The sequence below is a fragment of the Mustela lutreola genome, chromosome 4, assembly GCF_030435805.1.
Source record: "Mustela lutreola isolate mMusLut2 chromosome 4, mMusLut2.pri, whole genome shotgun sequence".
NCBI lineage: Eukaryota > Metazoa > Chordata > Mammalia > Carnivora > Mustelidae > Mustela > Mustela lutreola.
Genome location: NC_081293.1, coordinates 117,799,012 through 117,817,100, shown reverse-complemented (window position 1 = coordinate 117,817,100; position 18,089 = coordinate 117,799,012). Strand labels below are relative to the sequence as shown.

Below are 18,089 nucleotides of genomic sequence, written 5' to 3'. Positions count from 1 at the left end.
ATTCACTGCTTCCTCGAACCCTAACGACCTCCCCCGGAGGAAGGCGATCGTAGGTCCGTATGACAGATGAAGGTTTAGTCACATAGCTAAGCAAGTCGTAGAGGTAGATTTTGAATCCAGGGCCAGTAGACTCCGGAGCCTGCGTGGCAGGCAGCTTACCCTACCCTGCCTCCCACAAGGAAGAGATTATAAATACAGCAGTCATCTTATCCTGTTTCTGAAGACTGCTTTTCTGTCTCGCTAGGAATTATCTGATTTATTATAATAGAAAATTGGTTGTTGAGGCTTTGCTTCTTTTGTCTCCTATTCTTTCTGATATATACTTTGAGAAAACATAATGAGAAGATTCTGTGTGTGTGTGTGTGTGTGTGGTGTGTGCATGCCCATTAAATATGTGTGCGAATGGGGTGCTCGAGTGCCTCAGTTAGTTAAGCATCTGCCATCAGCTCATGTCATGATCTCAGGGACCTGGAATCAAGCCCAGCGTCAGTCTCCCCACTCAGCAGGGAGTCTGCTCGGCCCTCTCCCTCTGCCCCTCCCCTTCCTGATGGTTCTCTCTCACACTCTTCCTTTCTCTCTCAAATAAAATCTTAAAAAAAAAAAAAAAAAATGTGCACTTGCCAGTGCAAACTCGTACATCAAAAAGAGAAGGTGTGTGGATAAGAATTGCCTTTGGTCAGATCTCAGCCTTGCCACTTACTGGGCATGAGATTTAGACCTCCTGTGTGTCAGGCTCATTGCCTTTAAAATAGCAATGTTTCCAGCTGAAGACTGTTGTTTAACTACATTGAGAAAATGTATCTGCAATACTTAGCACAGAGTTAAGTACCCAGAATTGTTCATTCGTCTTCTAACTCCTCTTTGGTCGTCAGGCTTTCCTACCATAATTCTATTTCTGTTTGTACAAAAAGCAAAAACCAATGTATATGTCAGCCCTACCACGGGGGCATTTATATCCTAGAGAAAGAGCTATGTGTCACTGCCTCTAGGCAGCGTTTTTTTTTAGTTCCTACCCTCTCCAAGGACAAGGAGCTCTAAATTTCATACAAAAATTCATTAGGCTGTAAGGAGGCTATAAGGGATCCTTATACGATCAGCCCTCGGGTTAGCTGATCTGCAGCTGCTTCAAGACACTTGGAGTCTGCTGTCTACGAGTTTATCATCTCATTATACCAACTGTGAATACTTTCCTTTTGACTGACACGAGCATCAACCACCCCCCCCACAGGTATCTTCTGACTTGTGCAGATATCCTTGGGAATCTGTCCTTCTCTATCCCAGCCCTTCAATCCAGGTCTGTCTGACTCTAAAAAGTATGAATGCTGGTTGCTAGTCATCAATGGATTTAACTTATCTTGTTAGATATGGGGACTTTGAAAAGCTTAGAAGATCCTCTTTGCGACACCATTCAGTATAAATTTCATTTGCTGACCATTTATTTTAATGCATCAAACTCATCCTCAAACTAACACAAGAGACCAGAAAGCAAGTGCACATTCTAGTTCTTTTGACGGAGTCATGCATAATTTAAATACAATAACATATGATAGAGGCATTGAGAACTCTGCTCCTGTCACAGAAATGTGCATTGTACGCAGGCCAGCGCCAGCAGAGGCCTGACCTCATGCCCGGTGGGGCACTTGACAGATCACACAAGGTGTCCCTTAACCGCCTGCTCTCTGTAGGGCTCTACATATGTTCTCTTAAATGACTTTGCCCCACTGTTAGCCTAATTTGAAATTTTATTCCTCAGCCACATAAATAGAAGAACACAGTTTGAAAACCCCGTCCTGGAAGCAAAAAGGAAGCTACAGCAGCATAACATGCCCCACACGGAACTTGGAACAAAGCCCCTGCAGGCACCGGCTTTCCGAGGTGAGTACCAGGTCCACCCGCCATGTTTCAAAGAGAAAAATGATCTACCAAACTGCCTGCTCTTCCAGATCTGCCTTTAGCTGGGACCATTTCAGAAGATGATTTGCTTTCCCCAAACCTCTCTCCTAGCTTTAGCTGGATGTTTGCGGGGCTCCGTGGCTTCCTTACAGCCTCCCGGCCGTACCTTAGAGAAATGTGCTGCCCGGTGCCGGGAGGAGACTCCTGGGTTTTGACAGTGGGACGGGAAAGTCACTGTAAAGTTCAGATTCATAGAGACCCCTAGGCTTGTCCTCAAAAGACCACGCACAAGAATAAGGATTGTTCTCCTTTGTGACAGTAGACGGTTCCTGGTGGACATTACCTAAGCCCACATCCACCCGCCCTCGCGCGGTCCCCGAGAGGTCGCGCAGCGTGAATGACTTGTCTTACTATCTGCGCGACCGCGCCAGGAGGCCCTGGCCGTTCGGTATGTCCATCCGTCTGTCAGGGGCTTCCTGCTGCCCTTCGAGCCACATAGTGGGATGAGTTGCTGCACAAACTTTTCACGTCTGGTGGGGTCTTATAAATGAGAGCACGAATACCGCACCCCCACAGCATAAATGCCATGAATGTAAAGGTCTCACGGTAACTTTGCTCCTAAAATGTGATGTGCATCAAAGAAACGTAGATGGCAAGATCAAAATGCATTTTTCATTTTACATTTTAATGGAAAAAACATAAACTTAAATATAAAATAGAGAATAATTATATATACGTGTAGACCTATTATATATATTATATGTTTTATATATATATTATACATATTTTAATGCAGACCTATGGGACATGTGAATACATGAAATAAAATTCCAGAATGATGATTCATTATATCTATTACGTATCAACCAAAATATAACAGCAGCCAAAGCACTAAAATACTTAGCTAAGTACCTATCTGCAGTTTGGCATTACAGACATCAAATCATATCACCGAAAATGTAATAACTCTATGCGTGTAGGCACGTGTATATACTTCGTGTGTGTGTGTGTATACACAGTTGACTGAGATAACGTTTAAAGCAGATATTAATTCTATTTCCTACCATGACTTTATTTTTAAAGCATGTAATATGCTTAGGAATATGTTTACTACAGATCATAGCTGGAAAATCGTATCATGTAACAAATTGGTGCACAAACCCAAATGAGTGGGTTCTCGTTATGGTCAGAGTGTTTAGGTATATGATTTGAGTGCATCAACATATTGTTACAAAATGTGTTACCTTTACATTCATAATGATACATAGAAATATTGGCTTGTCTTTTGCTCACATTTTAGAGTATACTAAACACCATAAGGGCAGTAGAGCTTTATCTAGTCATCTTTATAGCATCTCACAATATAAGCAAAAGTTAACTCGGTCCCACATCCAGGTACTCCTTCTAAATAGTTTAGACATTTGATTTGATAGTAGCGTTCCATGGGTCTTATTCTTTTAAAAATAAAACAGTCCAAACAGTATCCTTCTAAAGAATGAATGGGTCAACCGGGAAATTAAAGAAGAATTGAAAAAAATCATGGAAACAAATGATAATGAAAATACAACGGTTCAAAATCTGTGGGACACAACAAAGGCAGTCCTGAGAGGAAAATATATAGCGGTACAAGCCTTTCTCAAGAAACAAGAAAGGTCTCAGGTACACAACCTAACCCTACACCTAAAGGAGCTGGAGAAAGAACAAGAAAGAAACCCTAAGCCCAGCAGGAGAAGAGAAATCATAAAGATCAGAGCAGAAATCAATGAAATAGAAACCAAAAAAACAATAGAACAAATCAACGAAACTAGGAGCTGGTTCTTTGAAAGAATTAATAAAATTGATAAACCCCTGGCCCGACTTATCAAAAAGAAAAGAGAAAGGACCCAAATAAATAAATAAATCCATTGATATTTGCAAAAAAAAAAAAAAAAAAAAAAAAAAAACAGTCCATTCCGGTTTTCCAGTTTAATCCCTTCAAAGTGTTAGGCAGGACCCGCCACTGACAGGTACCTCCTGCTTGGACTCCTTTAGAAAAAGGAATGTATCCAGATGTGTCTGGATGAGTCGGGCTCCTCTTTATCTATAGGCTTTGATGGCCTGTTGATTCGGCCCTTTTAAAAAAAAAGCCCAAGGAGGGCTGCTTTGGTGAATGAAAACACTGACTTGACCGAAAAGCTACAAACCAAACAGCTTTTTTGCCTTTCCTGGATGCTTGGGACTGCTTTCTGTTTGCAGAAAGTACTAAAAATTCAGCTCCTGCCTTCACTGCCTGCTTGCTTTTACTACAGGAGACACCCACCCTTACCCCCGGGACGGCTGCTCAGAAGCTGGCTTTCCCCTGTGTACGAACTTGCCTTAAATATGCTTTTTCTTTTTTAACTTATATTGGCCAATGTAGAAAAACCACTCTTCACCCGGGATGCATCCCAGTTGAAGGGAACATTCCTCAGCACCACCCTAAAAAAGAGCAACATGGGTTTTGGATTCACCATCATTGGTGGAGATGAGCCTGATGAGTTTCTGCAGGTGAAAAGTGTGATTCCAGATGGGCCTGCCGCGCAGGATGGGAAAATGGAAACAGGTAAGGTCCTTACTGCTTTAGAAATTTGCTTTCCAACAGCTTTCCTTTCCTCTTCTCACACCCCCATCCCCCGACCCCCCTACCAAGGCAAATAGGAGGAGCTTCTTTCTATGATTTTAATTCAAAGGCCAAAGATCACTTCACTTTAGGGAAACCAGAAATTATGTTTCTCCTAAGTTTAGGAGTATCAAATTGAAGTATTTTGGAAATAGATCTAAGTATCATTCTTGTCTCATTTTTCAGACTGCCCCTTCTATTTGCTGGATTTAATGGGCTCTTGAGATTGACACTTTTCTAATTTATTTTTAGAGTTCCGTCTTAGAAATGTGATTAACATTTCATACTATTCTACCCGATCCTCCACCATTGATATTTTAAAATCTGCATTAATCTTGTGATAGTCTCAATGCTGAATTGCCCAGGTTAGATATTTAAATATGCATGCTCATCTCAAAGAAAAAAAAATTTGGATGGTATTCATCTACATATGTCCGCATCAATGTTTTAATATATAAGGTTGTTTTCTGCAGTTCTTACGAATCAATTTTCACATGCAGTTAACTTGGATGTCTATCAAATTATAATCAAAAGTCATTTAACATGGAGATGTGGAGGCAAATTGTTAAAGGCACAAATGCATAAAATATGAAAGGTCCACAGGGGTAGAGAAAAAAGTGATGAATTAAGTCTGGTTTTTCAGTTTGATTTTAAATTCTCCTTCCTGGCCCATGTCCTTGGATTAATCCCTTAACTTACAAATGCTAGTTTCCTTACCTGAGGTGTGGGGGAAGAAGAAATTCGATCTTGTGTCTTTAAAATACTGATTCAAGAATTTTGTAGTGTTGTTTTTGAAATACATTAGAAAGTATTACAAAGTATAGTAACTGTATCTCCAAAGAACTGTATCACCATTACACATTTTTACAGTGTTGATTTAATTTGTGATATCAACTTGCCGACATTAATGGGTCTTAGTAGATATACAAATTAGAGAATTACTTTTGAGGAAACATTATCACATCTATGTGGTCTGTATATTTGTGAATTGTTATATTACCATTTAGTAAGTGGTTCCTCAAGAAATAACTGCTTTCCAAGGTCACCTATGAATATATTTGTAACTCCCTCTCATTGGTGAGTAATAATCCATCTAGTAGCTGTTACATCTCCTTAAAGTTGAGTGAAGTTTTAAAACTAACCCACCACATTTTTCAAACACTATTGTTGTAGAAAATCATCTTTACGTAATTTTCTGTAAGAGTTAAGTTAGGGGCATGGGTGGCCGGACCCGAGAATGACAGTAATGGATAGGACAAGGCCCAGCTCTCGAGGAGTTTATGTCTAGGAAGGGCCTCCGATAGATAAACAAGTAGTTGTAACACAATATGAGTAGGATGAATCTGTAATAACCCTGATGTTGGCACAAAATCAAGACAGTGGGAGGGGAAAGCAACAGAAATGTTTAAAAAGAAAAGTGTGTTTCTAACCATGTAATCTTATTGGGCTTTTATAGAAGTGATAGTTTCTCTCATTGGAAAAGAATACCATAAAACTTTGAAATCTGCTTATAAAATACTCAGGGAATTTAAATGTTTATTTTTAATTGTGAGGTAATTTAAAATAAAACATAAACACATTTCTGTGATATTCCTCAAGTAGTGATAGGAATGGCTGCTCAGTTCATTGAGCTAATATTTCATGAATATCCATACATCCCAGGCATTCTGCTAATTATTAGGGATGCAAAATGTTTCTATCATTAAGACGCCTATACTGTAGAAATAATGAGTGGCATGTTAATGAAGATTTACATCAATGCAATCATAAAAATATGTGCAAAGTCCAGAAATAGGCCAGAGGAATGGGAGATTGAATCCATTAGGAGATGCTTAGGGAGAGCCTTGTACAGAAGATGATGCCTGACAGAGTTTTGAATGATGAATAAGTGTTAGCTAGGTGGACAAAGAAGAGAAGCCACAGGAAGAGGAAACAACATATGCAAAGGCACAGTGGTGGGGAATACCTAGGTAAAGATTTACATGCCATCGCAACCTATGACAATATTCCAACTTCAGTAGGTATTTATGTGAGCTACTGAATAAAGTGATAATCGTAACTGGTAAAGAGGAACTGTTATGACGTGTAGGAAACATCAAAGAATAGTCTGTAGTCATATATCCTCAACTAAAAAACATAGATTTCAAAAATGCATGAATACTTACATATAAAATCTTTCTCATGTAAATTTCTCATATAAACTTTCAACCAGTTAGGCATAGTGCTTTACTCTATAGCTGATGTTTTCTTGATTTGTCTGTGCCGAGAACTTGAAACAGTGCAAGGCAAAGAGCAAGTATTTGTTGGATGGATGGATGGACGGACAGATGGATGGATGGATGGATGGAGTGTTGGATACACTTAGAAATTAAGAAGTGAAATTTGAATTGGCTGAATTCCACTTTTACAGCATAGCCTGGCCAATGCTAATTGTCCAAATAGTTTCCATCAAAGCAAAAACAAACCATCATTGCAGTTTCTGGAGGAAATTAAAAAGACAAAAACATGTTAGGGACAAAATTAATTTCCTTTTTTTGTAACGACTTCATCTATAAATGAACCTCAGGTGTTTGTTTTTTTTTAAAATGGACTCTACAGATATAGTGATGTCATTAATATTTATGAGGTGTGTGGTATCTTAGGGTTGTGGGATCAGCCTGAGTCAGGCTCCACGATGAGAAGGGAGTCTGCTGGAGATTCTCTCTCTCCCTCAGCCCCTCCCACCACTCGTGTTCTCTCTGTCTCTCTCTCAAATAAATAAATCTTAAAAATGACAAGTGGTCTCATTTGATAGTGAAATAAGCATGAAAATACTTGAATCAATTTTTTTTAGCTCTAGGTTATCTCCAATGTAAGCAAAGAAATGTCAATAGTTTGTGTTGACACAAACACAGAGAAAGATCCATTCTACTGAAAAGTTCACCAAGGGTCCTACACAAGAAAGACAAGGGTAGGATGGGAATTCTTTCTTTCTTGGTCAGCACTGACTCATGGGAAAGAGTAGAGACCAGAGGAAAATGAAGACACTGTGCCCCTAGCTGCTTTTTGGAAACTAATTGAGCCAATCCCCAATGGTCCTATAATGTTCTAGAAGAAGTTTTTTTAGAAGAAATTACCATAGTGCTCAGAAACCAACCGGCTTCTGATTGTTACATATTCTACACATCCTGGCAATCCTTTGGAGGCACCAGAGATCCTGGTCATATTCTTTAAACTCTTTTTAAAATCAAGATTGATATACTAAGGCTTACATAGAAACTACAAAGTCTGAGAGTTATTTATCTAATATCCTTCAGGTAAAAAGCTTCTCTTGTTACATGATGTTTTCCTGTTTCTCCCCAGGCTAATTTTTGAATCAAGGCTTGAGGTTTTCAACAAATATAAGAGGGAGGAAAGCTGGCCTATCTGTGAAGTTCTTCTGTAGATAGGGGTTGAATTATGAGGTCACTCACACCCTATTAGATTTTATTTGCCCTCTTCTAAAACGTATCCACGTTATTAGTAAATGGCAAGAAACTGGGAGATAGCATCCTGACATTCTCTGGCTCCCAGCATTTCTCCATTTCAGCAGATCACTGTTACTGCCCTTTTGCTGGTTGGTAACTCGTTCTTTGTGTTTCTGGAAGTAGAGGGATAAGATTAATTTTCTCAGAATCACCTGGGGAGCTTTTTAAAAATGCAGATTCCTGTGTCCCTGCACCTACTGAAATCCAATTTCTAGAAATGGTTTTGGGCATGTGCATTTATACACTTCTAAAAATTGTTAAATCAACACATGCATGTGAAAAACAATCATATGAAAATAATTGTAATGCATAAAATATCTTCTGGCCTGCTCCTCTCCCCGCCTCCAGGCCCCTGTCCCAGAGGCACTCAGTCAGTTTGTATTCTTAGAGATGGGAAATACCTTCACACCTCCAATTAATGTGTTTGTACTGTTGTCTTGATTTAACAGATTTAGACATGACCTATATTTACTTCCTCTTAGAAAGAAATGAAGAATTAGCTCTCTTGTCTCCCATCTGCCTTCCCACATTTTCCCAATAGACTTTTACAGCTAATTTCAGTAATATTTGTATAGTTTTTGCATTAACATGGCTTTATATATCTGTTCACTGACCCCAGTGATATATAATTCATACCTTTTTCCCCCTTAAGTAGCTTTGTGAGGTTTCACTTTGTCTTTCTCTCAGTCTTGCAGTATCTTTCTTAAAATAATTATTTGTTTTTCCTCCCAAAGCGTATTAGGTCCTCTAGTGGGTCTTCTTTTTTCTAAACATCTTTCGTCCTCCTGTTTCTGTCTGAGGCTAAGTGTTCCTCTGACCCTTGGAGATATTTCATCATGTCTCTCCCTAGCAGAGTCCACCATATCCACATCCATCTCTCTCTCTCTTTTTTTTTTAAAAGATTTTTATTTTCTTATTTGTTAGAGAGAGACAGTGAGAAAGGGAATACAAGCAGAGGAAGTAGAAGAGGGAGAGGCAGGCATCCTGTTGAGTAGGGAGCCCCATGTGGGGCTCGATCCCCCATGAGATCATGACCTGAGGTGAAGGCAGGCACTTAACCAACTGAGCCACCCAGGCGCCCCTCCACACCTCTTTTTTGCAGACGCTCATTTTACTGAAGTGCAGTCCTTCCATGTGTTATGATCGTCAACTGTCCATATTTAAAAGTGAAACTGAAAAGTTTCCCTAATGTTCTTAGCCAGGGATAGAATATGAACATCTGTCAAATGGGGACTTTTTTTTTTTTTTTTTTTTTTTGGAGATACCCTCAGTTTTTGACTTGGGGTAGGTGGTAGGAATTTTGCAAACAGTGCCTCCGGGAGGATTATATACTTATATCAAACATTCCTGGGATTCTGCAGAGCAACTAAGAGCCCTTCTTGCCTTTGTCACTCTCCCCACCCCCCACCCCCACCAAGAACACACTAGAACAGCAATGAGCTTTCTGTAAATGTGCAAATAGTAAATATTTCGAGGCTTCGTGGGCCCGGTGGTCTCTGTCACACTGTTTAACCCTGTTGTCATGAAAGCAGCCTTAGACACCACATAAATAAATCAGTGTGGCTGCGTTCCAGTAAATGGTATTTACCAATATGGGCAGCAGGTTTTGCTCCATGGGCCAGTTTGCCAATCCCCCGCCCTAGATTAGACCTTCCAAAACCATGATAAATTCGTCATCATGCCTTGATTTTCATTTCATATTCTAAAATTCTCTTGAGCTGTCATGCCATATAACGGCCTCTCTCTGCCAGATAAATGGATTCTTTCAGGTTCTTTTCATTGCTGAGGGTTTATGCATTTTAAAGTCTTTGCTAAAGAGGATAGCCGTGTGCATTCAGTCTGTCATCTGGAACCGGACATCTTAGAGTCTGCGTTTTTACACCTACTGAAGTTTGAGAACTATTGTATGGAGTGGTAGGTAACAAGAAGACTCCTTTCCCATCTACTGTACAACTTAGATGTTCCCCACCCTACCCTGACCGCCTCTCAACAGAGCCTATGCTCAGAATTGCGTTTATGGAGTGTTTATGAATATTCCTGGTACTACCTTTTGGAGTAGCGTCTCCGGCCATCTACCCAGTCTGACAAAGCTGATTACTCCTTATGTTTATCTTTCATATCAGACTAGGACATTGGCTCAAGAGCAATTTCTCATTCTTTGGGGATTTTAGCCCTGTTAATTCTCTATCTTATAATTGGCATTATCTGGAATCTTAGTTATCCTTTCGCTTTCTGGGGAACAGCGAAGATTAACTTAAGGCTGTGGGTACCATGTAAGCAGATGGCTGCTCTGCGCTTGCCAGGAGAGTTACAGCCCCTTGTGGGGCCAGCTCTTTGAACTGATTGTCCAGTTAATGGTTACCCACTGGCTTCCCACCCTGCCTTACCCCAGTTTGTTTTTTTTTTTTTTTTTTTTTTTTTTTTTTTTTTTTTACCTTCCCTAACCATTGCTAGCTCCCTAGCACTTTAATGGAATTCCATGGTTATGATTTCAACATCTCCTGAGAAAGACTGTATGTAAGAAAAAGCCCAAGATGTAATTCAAACCTGTTTTGTGTCTCATCTGCCCTCTATCTGCTAACTTGTGTCCAGCACAGTCTTCCTTTTGAATTTTGAGCCCACGGCTGTGTTGGTCTGTCCCAGCTGCTCTCACACGGACGGGCTTGCCTCATCAAATGTCTCAGTGAATCAACCAGTGCTCCATCACCACCCACCTCCACCTCTGATGTTCACATTTACATGGTTCTGTCAATTTCCAGAAGCAGATGAATGAATCCAAGAAATGTAATATTTCTACTTGAAGGATCTGTTGAGTTTTCTGTTGCATACCACAACCAAACTTGGCAACAATCAAACATTTACTCAGGAGTCCACATTCTTGCCTGGGATCCGCTGGGTGGCTGTCTTCTGCTAGGCTCACTTTGGGACTGTCATGGAGCCACAGGAATGGAAATGCCCTCCTGGGGCTGGGATGTGGGGGGTGGTTTCACCCACAGCTGAGGTCTCAGCTGGAATGAATGGGACTCCCCAGGGCTGATAAGGCATTTCTCCCTCCATGTGGTCTGAACAGCAGGGTATCTGGAGCAGTTTCCACAGTGGCTTAGGACTCTAAGAGAGCAAAAGGGAAAACTGTCAGGCCTCTCGGCCTAGCCTCCAACCAGCCCGGCATCACTTCTACCCCTTCTGCTGATCAAGGCAAGTCACAGGTCAGCTCATATTCATGGGCCTGGAAACTAAGCCCTGTGTTTTGATGGGAGAAGGAGCAAAACATTTCTAGTCATCTTTTATCCCCTGCACTCCCGCTTCTGTGGCTTCCTTGTTTCTGAATTACTTGACTTTGTTCAAACTTCCCTCAGAAACTTATCTTTTACTTTTGTAGACACTCTACCTTTTTACCTTTTTGGCATAGAGGCATGGATAATGGGTTGCCTTTCAATTCTCCAACATGCTACGAATAAATAACAGAGAATCATAATACCACATCCAGGGAATATGAGCAGTGAAATCAGCTGGTCTCCAGCTCTGTCTTCTGAATAAAAATAGAGAAAGGGGTTGCAGTAATTCACTGTGTAAGAGCTAACAAAATATCCAGACTCACATCTGTGTTAGGTAATTTTCTAAATTTTACCCCTTGGTATTTATGAGCTTTAAATGCTACACACAGAAAAAAAAGTATTATGCTCTACAAAAGCCAGAAAAATAGAATTGAATTTCTAGCCAGCTGACCAATACTAATGTCTCCCGTAGAGAAGAAATAAATCGTGCTTCTTTAGCTTGTCAATATATTTACTCTTGATTCTTTCCAAACACACCTAACTTTTAAAACCTCACTTCATTTTGTTCAAATACCTAACATCTCCCCTACAAGCAATGTGTCTTTCAGATCAATCACCGGACATCTCGCAGAGCCGGAGAAAGCCGCAGTAAACACTCTGTATCTTCTGTCCTCCCTTTAAGATGATATATTAGGTAATATAAATGCCATCATTGACACAATACTTGATTTTTGGCTACACACCACACCACTTGAGAGGTTTAAAACATTGTTGCATCAATTCTTAAAATCATGATATGCTTCAATAACACATTTAGTTTTGGGTTACAAAGAAGAGGTCTTTGTAACCCAAACAAGTGCTATTGCAGTGCCTCTTTTTGGCACATTTCTATCTTTTCTCTCTTTGTAAATGCCTTGTATGATACTGTTTACGACCTCTTCATTTAAAATCAGAGTCTAGATAAAAGCTCACTTGAGAAGGATTAACTACTATACATGTTCTATCTAGTTTTCATCTCTACCCCAGGCTTAAGAACTTGATTCTCATTTGAGCACAGATATAGCAAAGTTTGTTACTTTAATTTTGTTTCTGGTTTCAGTATTGGTATCCATTTGGGTGAGTCACACAGTAATTGAGTTACGACATTTGTGACTGCTGTACCTATTAACACCAAGGAAGTCTGCACTTAAATGTACTATTATCACTATTAGTTTTAAGTTATTCTGCAGAGAAGCTTTATGTTAATTTGTAGCACAGGTCCACTGGCACTCCTAGGAGCTCAAGAAGAAAGGAGGTGGGACTCCTACTCAGCCTAAGAGCCCAGCTCTGCACGATACTAGACATTATAATACCAGGGATGTTACATTAGAGTAATCTTACTGGGTATGAAGTTGGCGAAAATCTGAAAGCTAATCATTTAAGTTTAATGGAAAAGGACTGGTGATTATGGGGTTAATGCTGACTTTTTATTACCACTCCATGGAGGAAGTGGTTGACTGTCAGTATATTAGGGAAAGACTTTTAGCTTAAGTTAGACACATTTGAAATAATGCTATCATCTAAATGCATTTAAGAAGTTTTTATTATTTTAATTCCTTAGGTCTGGGTCCAGGATCCCCAGGATCCTTGCTTATCAATGAAAAAAAAAAAAAAAAGGATCCAAATAGGTACAAAGAGTACCAGATTCTGGTGTCTGGATTGGCATATGTGCTTTTATAGGCAACGTTTAAAGTCTTTCAGTTCCTATTACTCTCGGTCTGGCAACTAATGCAACTGAGCCTTTGGTTCATCAGGGAACAATCTGTTTTTTATAAAAGGTACTTGTTTTCACCCGCCCCTCCTTCAGTGGACTTATAAACTCTTGCTACTTGCCATCCCCTGTCCCTAGCACCTAACTATAAGCTCTCTAGGTCAGAGCCTATGCCTGACTTCATCAATAATAAATTCCCAAGGCATATTTACTACCAGATATATGACATATGTTCAGCTGTTCAATTGGGTGATTGAACAGTTGAAGGAATCTATCTGGGCAGCACTGATTTCCTTACTATGAAGGCACAAGATTTGCTGTAATTATCATAGATTTTCCTATGATTATTTATGCTCCCTTAGAGGATTATTTAAGGCTTTTCTTTATCTAATTTAACCAAACATTTGATTAGATGAGGCATTACTTATAAAGTACTTAAAATAGGCCATGGCATATGGAATCATTCGGAATTGGTAACCATTATTAATATTTATAAGACTGTCTTCCAGTAAATTGGAGGAAGCTTTAGTATTCTGGGAGTGATAGATCTATGAAAAGAGTTATGAACAGCCTAGGATGGTCACCATTTGGACCCTGGAAATGAAATGATTCTGTATGGAACACTAACAGCAAAAAAACTCTTCTTAAAGTAGTTCCCACTTTTAAAGGAGATAATTAGAAAATTGTTGGAATTGTAGTGCCATGTTGACAACTGTTATTCTGTTGGTAGACTGGCATCTGAAGTAGGACACTCAATCTCGTGTGTGTGTGTGTAAAGACTACTGAAAATTGGGCTGGGGTGCCACTTGGGCATGCCATTGGATTTTGACTCTTTTTACTAGATATAAGTATTTTTACTAGATACCCTAGAGACATCGCTATCCTCATCTTCATTTGTTTAATGAAGTTTCTCATTTTTTGATATTATAAACCACTCCAAAATAAAAACATGTCCATCCCGAATCATAAGAAACAAAATAGAAAAGTCTAGAGAGGGTAAGATAGTTGGAAAATGTCTGAGGCAAAATATACGTTTCTGTTAGAAGCAATAGTACTCCCTGAATCAAATATCCGTAGAAGATGTTGGTACATATTCCTACAGATTGGCATGTAGTCTTGTAAGTGCTCAATGAATAGTTTAATTTCCTAGGTACACACACATATATCACCCCCTAAGGATATGTGCATGTAAGTGAGAAAAAGAGGCAAGAAATATGTCTTTCACTGTTTCCCAGCTAAGTCTTAGATCTTAGTTCATAATTATAAACCTCTTCGCATTCTAAACAAGAAGACTTCACTGAAGTCAATAGGAGATAAATTGCCATGCAGACCTTTGTTTATAAGTGTAATTCTGCTGGTTTTTGCAAGCTGCCAGTGAAATTAGAGATGGAGCGCACTGGAGTCGGCAAATAACAAAGCTGCTACAGCTGCAGAAACATGATTCCCGTACCGAGTGTAATTAATGCGCCTCTCACACGCGCCAGCTGAGGATTTGCATGAACTGACAGGATCACACACGGTAACTCTTGTGCCATCGTCTAATTTACTACTTTGTTCGAAAATCCAACTCTGTGAGGTGAATTTTGCATCTCTTAATCGCAAGAACCATCGTCAGAAATGAAAACATTTCATCACATAAACGAGATATTGACAAAAAAGGGGAACTTTGTTTTGTGAAACCAAGATTAATAACCTAGAACTGTCTTTCTCTGTGTTATGAGCTTCATATTCCTTCCCTCTTTGTTTTTAAAGTGTTGGGTCCTGAAATTTTCATTTCTCTGGCTTCTTTGTTCTTCTTTCCTATTTTTCTCACCTGACTAGGGAAAAAGCAAACACTGGATCTATTTTCTCCTGTGTTCTCATGAGAGAATGAAATTTGGGGTGTGAAAAAACAGACTTAGATTGCCACATCTCGAAATGTCGTATGAAGCACTTAACATACTTTCCAGGCATCATGATGGATAGACATGCGAGGTTAGCAATACTGGCATGTTTGCAGAGCAGTTTCTCACGGACTTGTGTAAGATTGTGATCCTGAATTGGGACATAAAAGCTTTGAAGCGTTAGAGTCATGAGGTTGGGGCTAGATGTAGCAGGAGCTGAAATTACACAAATCCATCCTGCATGAAGTGAACATTCCTGAGAAACAAGGTGCCGTGCTTTTGTGGTCATTGACATCTGCCTACAGGCTACATCGGTGGTGGCCAGTGTAATCTCAGAATTTACAAATAGGACCTCAAGTACAAACTAAAAGATATGGAATTGTTTCCAGTGTTTCTCATCAAGGCTGAGTCCTTGAGATCTTTTTTTTTTTTTTTTCCTAAAGAAATGCAAAGGTCATTTTTCCTTTGGAAAAAAATAACCACCTGCCATTTCCTAGAGAAAAGGTGACATTTTTCTATGAAAAGGAGACATTTTTGCCCAGAGGCGAGTAGAGGCAGTTTCTGGGATTGCCTGACAGTGAGTTTACATAAGAGCAGAGCAAGGTGCTGTGCCTCTGGCAGAGATGACATTTCTCTCCCTAGTCTTAGAGTTGCAAATTCTACAAAATACAAAACTGACTTTCTGGTGGTAATTCTGGTCTCTCATTGATGTGTGCTCTGGCATTACTAATTAATGCTGTGAACGCGTGCCATGCTGAGACCAGGGGAGGTCATACAAAGATGGTGGACGGGGAACTTCCTGAGCTACAAGTCCAGCCCTGTGCTTTGATTTCTATCACTGACTAATCTTGCTCTGTTTCACCTAGCGCCTCACTGCACAGCATCAGTGTTCATGTCTATTAATAATTGCTCAGAATAGATATGTCCATTTGTTCATTCATTTATTCAGCAAACTTTATAATGGGACGTTAAGTTGGGGCTTTTCATAGAACTGGCCCTGGGACCCATCACCTTCTCCCGTGGCTACTGTGGAACTGCCCTCCTACAATAAACTGCCCCTGCTCCTCTACTGAAAAAGAAAATGGAGGGGGAAAAAGAATTTTCAAAATAGTTTTCCTTATAGGTGGAATGCAGTGCTTCTGTTGAGAAGTAACCCAGTTATACCCAGGCGAAAGGGAGGGGTGCTTCCCATCCCCATTTCAATCTAAGTGAGGAGGGAGGTTCTAAATGAAAAATCACTCCTCGAAATTGAGATTGCAAAACAAGGGGAGGTGGTGTTTTGGCTTCCAAATTGGACATCTGCTCAGGCAGTGAGTGGACTCACTTCCTTTGCCCGTCAGAACAGGAAAGAAGTGAATTGGAGAGAGGAAGGAGAATAGAAAACACAACAGTGAAGCCACTGCACCTAGTATTTGGCATGACAAGGCTGTGCCAAGTTCTCTATGGTTGAAAGAGACCTTGACCTGAGCCAGTCGTCTTCCATATACCGCTCAGGAGAGCCACCTGCTGGGCAAAGAAAACGGCATCAGCAGGCTGGGCAGTGCTCCAATATGGCAGCCGCTGATGGAGATGAAAGAGGTCAAGTTTGGACCAAATACTGCACTGATCCTGGGATGAATGTACAGACCCATCCCATGAGATAGCCAGCCCCTAGGCAACTGCCACTTCAATGGCCAGTTACCATTCACGACACAGGCAGCCGATTAAATAAAACCAGCCAATTGCAGCCATTGCAGCCAATTAAATAAAAAAGACTCCCTCTCTGGAAGAATTAGACCTCGAAGAGTAAGGGAGGGAAGAAGCAGTGACCCAGGGGCAAACTGTGCCTCCCCCACCTCAAAGCTGTCAGGGTCCCATGCAAATGGCAGGAGGAAAAGAGGTTTAAAGTTGAGGCTTTAAGGAGACTAGGTGTATTGTAGCCAAAAGTGACTTTGAAGTTAAGAATTTTCCTAAGCTATCATTAAGGAATGGGAAGAGGTGAAAATAGTAACTGTAGGAGAAAACATCCTTCACCTTTTTAGCCCCCACCCCCAAATGAGACTGCTCCATAAATGTGTGTGTACAGGGAGTACCCACCACACATCAGCCATCCCTCCAGGTTCTGGGGACTCACGGATGAGTGATAGAGTCTCTGCCATAAAGGATGGCACTGTCTGGCAAAGCCATAGAGGTATGTGAGCAATTTCAAATGACACCTGGAGATAAATACTAGAAGAGGGGTATACAGTCTCCTGATCAATGAATCTCTCATGAGAGGGTGTAGGGAGAGGTCAGGAGAGGTTTCACAGCTGAAGTGTGATTCAAAGACCTGAAGGGAGATTGTAAATTTATTAAGATTCCAGGTATGGGGAATATAGTGTGCAAAAGTGCGACATCCATTCATTCAGCGGACATGTGCAGGAGATTTTACTATGAGCCAGGATCTGTGCCAGGTAGGTTATTGGCTTATAAGAAGAAAACAACATGATCCTTGCATGGGTCCACGTCTAGGGCACCTGGAAAACCATGAGCTCTTTGTTATGCCTGAAACCGAGGAGGCAACGGAGAGGGATGACAGAACTAGAAGTTGAGGGGAATAATAATAGTAATAGGGAAGGAAACTATAAATTAACTTAGGAGTCACAGAGGGCTTGCAAGCAGGGCTGTAACCTCATCAAATATGCATTTTAGAACGATAGATCTAGAGTCAGGGTAATATATGAATTGTAGAAAAAGAGACAGGAATCAGAAGAGAAGTTAAGAAATGTTCAGTATCTCTTCCGTGTACCTCCCCAAACCCACCTTCTCTGGTGCCCTTTATGGACTCCACCATTTAGCTTCCTTGTCTTAGAGCTTCCCTCTGGGCTCCATGAGTGGGAAGAAGCTGCTGGCTATCAGAGGCCGGGAGAGAGTGAGGCACTAGCATTTAGTGCCCTCACTTATTCCCTGCCAGGTTGCTGCGTGCTGGGCATCCATCTTTTGGAAGCTCTGCTCTCACAACCACAGAGGAGGAGAGGAAATGAAATGGGAAGTATGTGGACAGTGCTCCTTCTTGTCAGACTGAATGAGATGAGTGAAGACAGTTAACTACATTTGCTTCTTTGGGTTTCATGCTGGAGGAGCTGGGTGGACTGTGATGCCATTAACACAGAAGAAGCAAGTTTG

At 40.6% G+C, this 18,089-nt stretch overlaps 1 protein-coding gene across 8 annotated transcripts in view; it reads left to right on the top strand.

Moving 5' to 3' along the window:
* MAGI2 (membrane associated guanylate kinase, WW and PDZ domain containing 2) overlaps positions 1–18,089 on the top strand; it is a 1,359,941-nt gene that overhangs the window by 1,043,560 nt on the left and 298,292 nt on the right. For all 8 annotated transcript variants that reach the window (XM_059170944.1, XM_059170942.1, XM_059170943.1 and 5 more), the window contains 2 exons: positions 1,754–1,875; positions 4,292–4,474. In XM_059170944.1, coding sequence (XP_059026927.1) covers positions 1,754–1,875; positions 4,292–4,474 — 305 coding nt within the window. The remainder of the gene's footprint in view (positions 1–1,753; positions 1,876–4,291; positions 4,475–18,089) is intronic.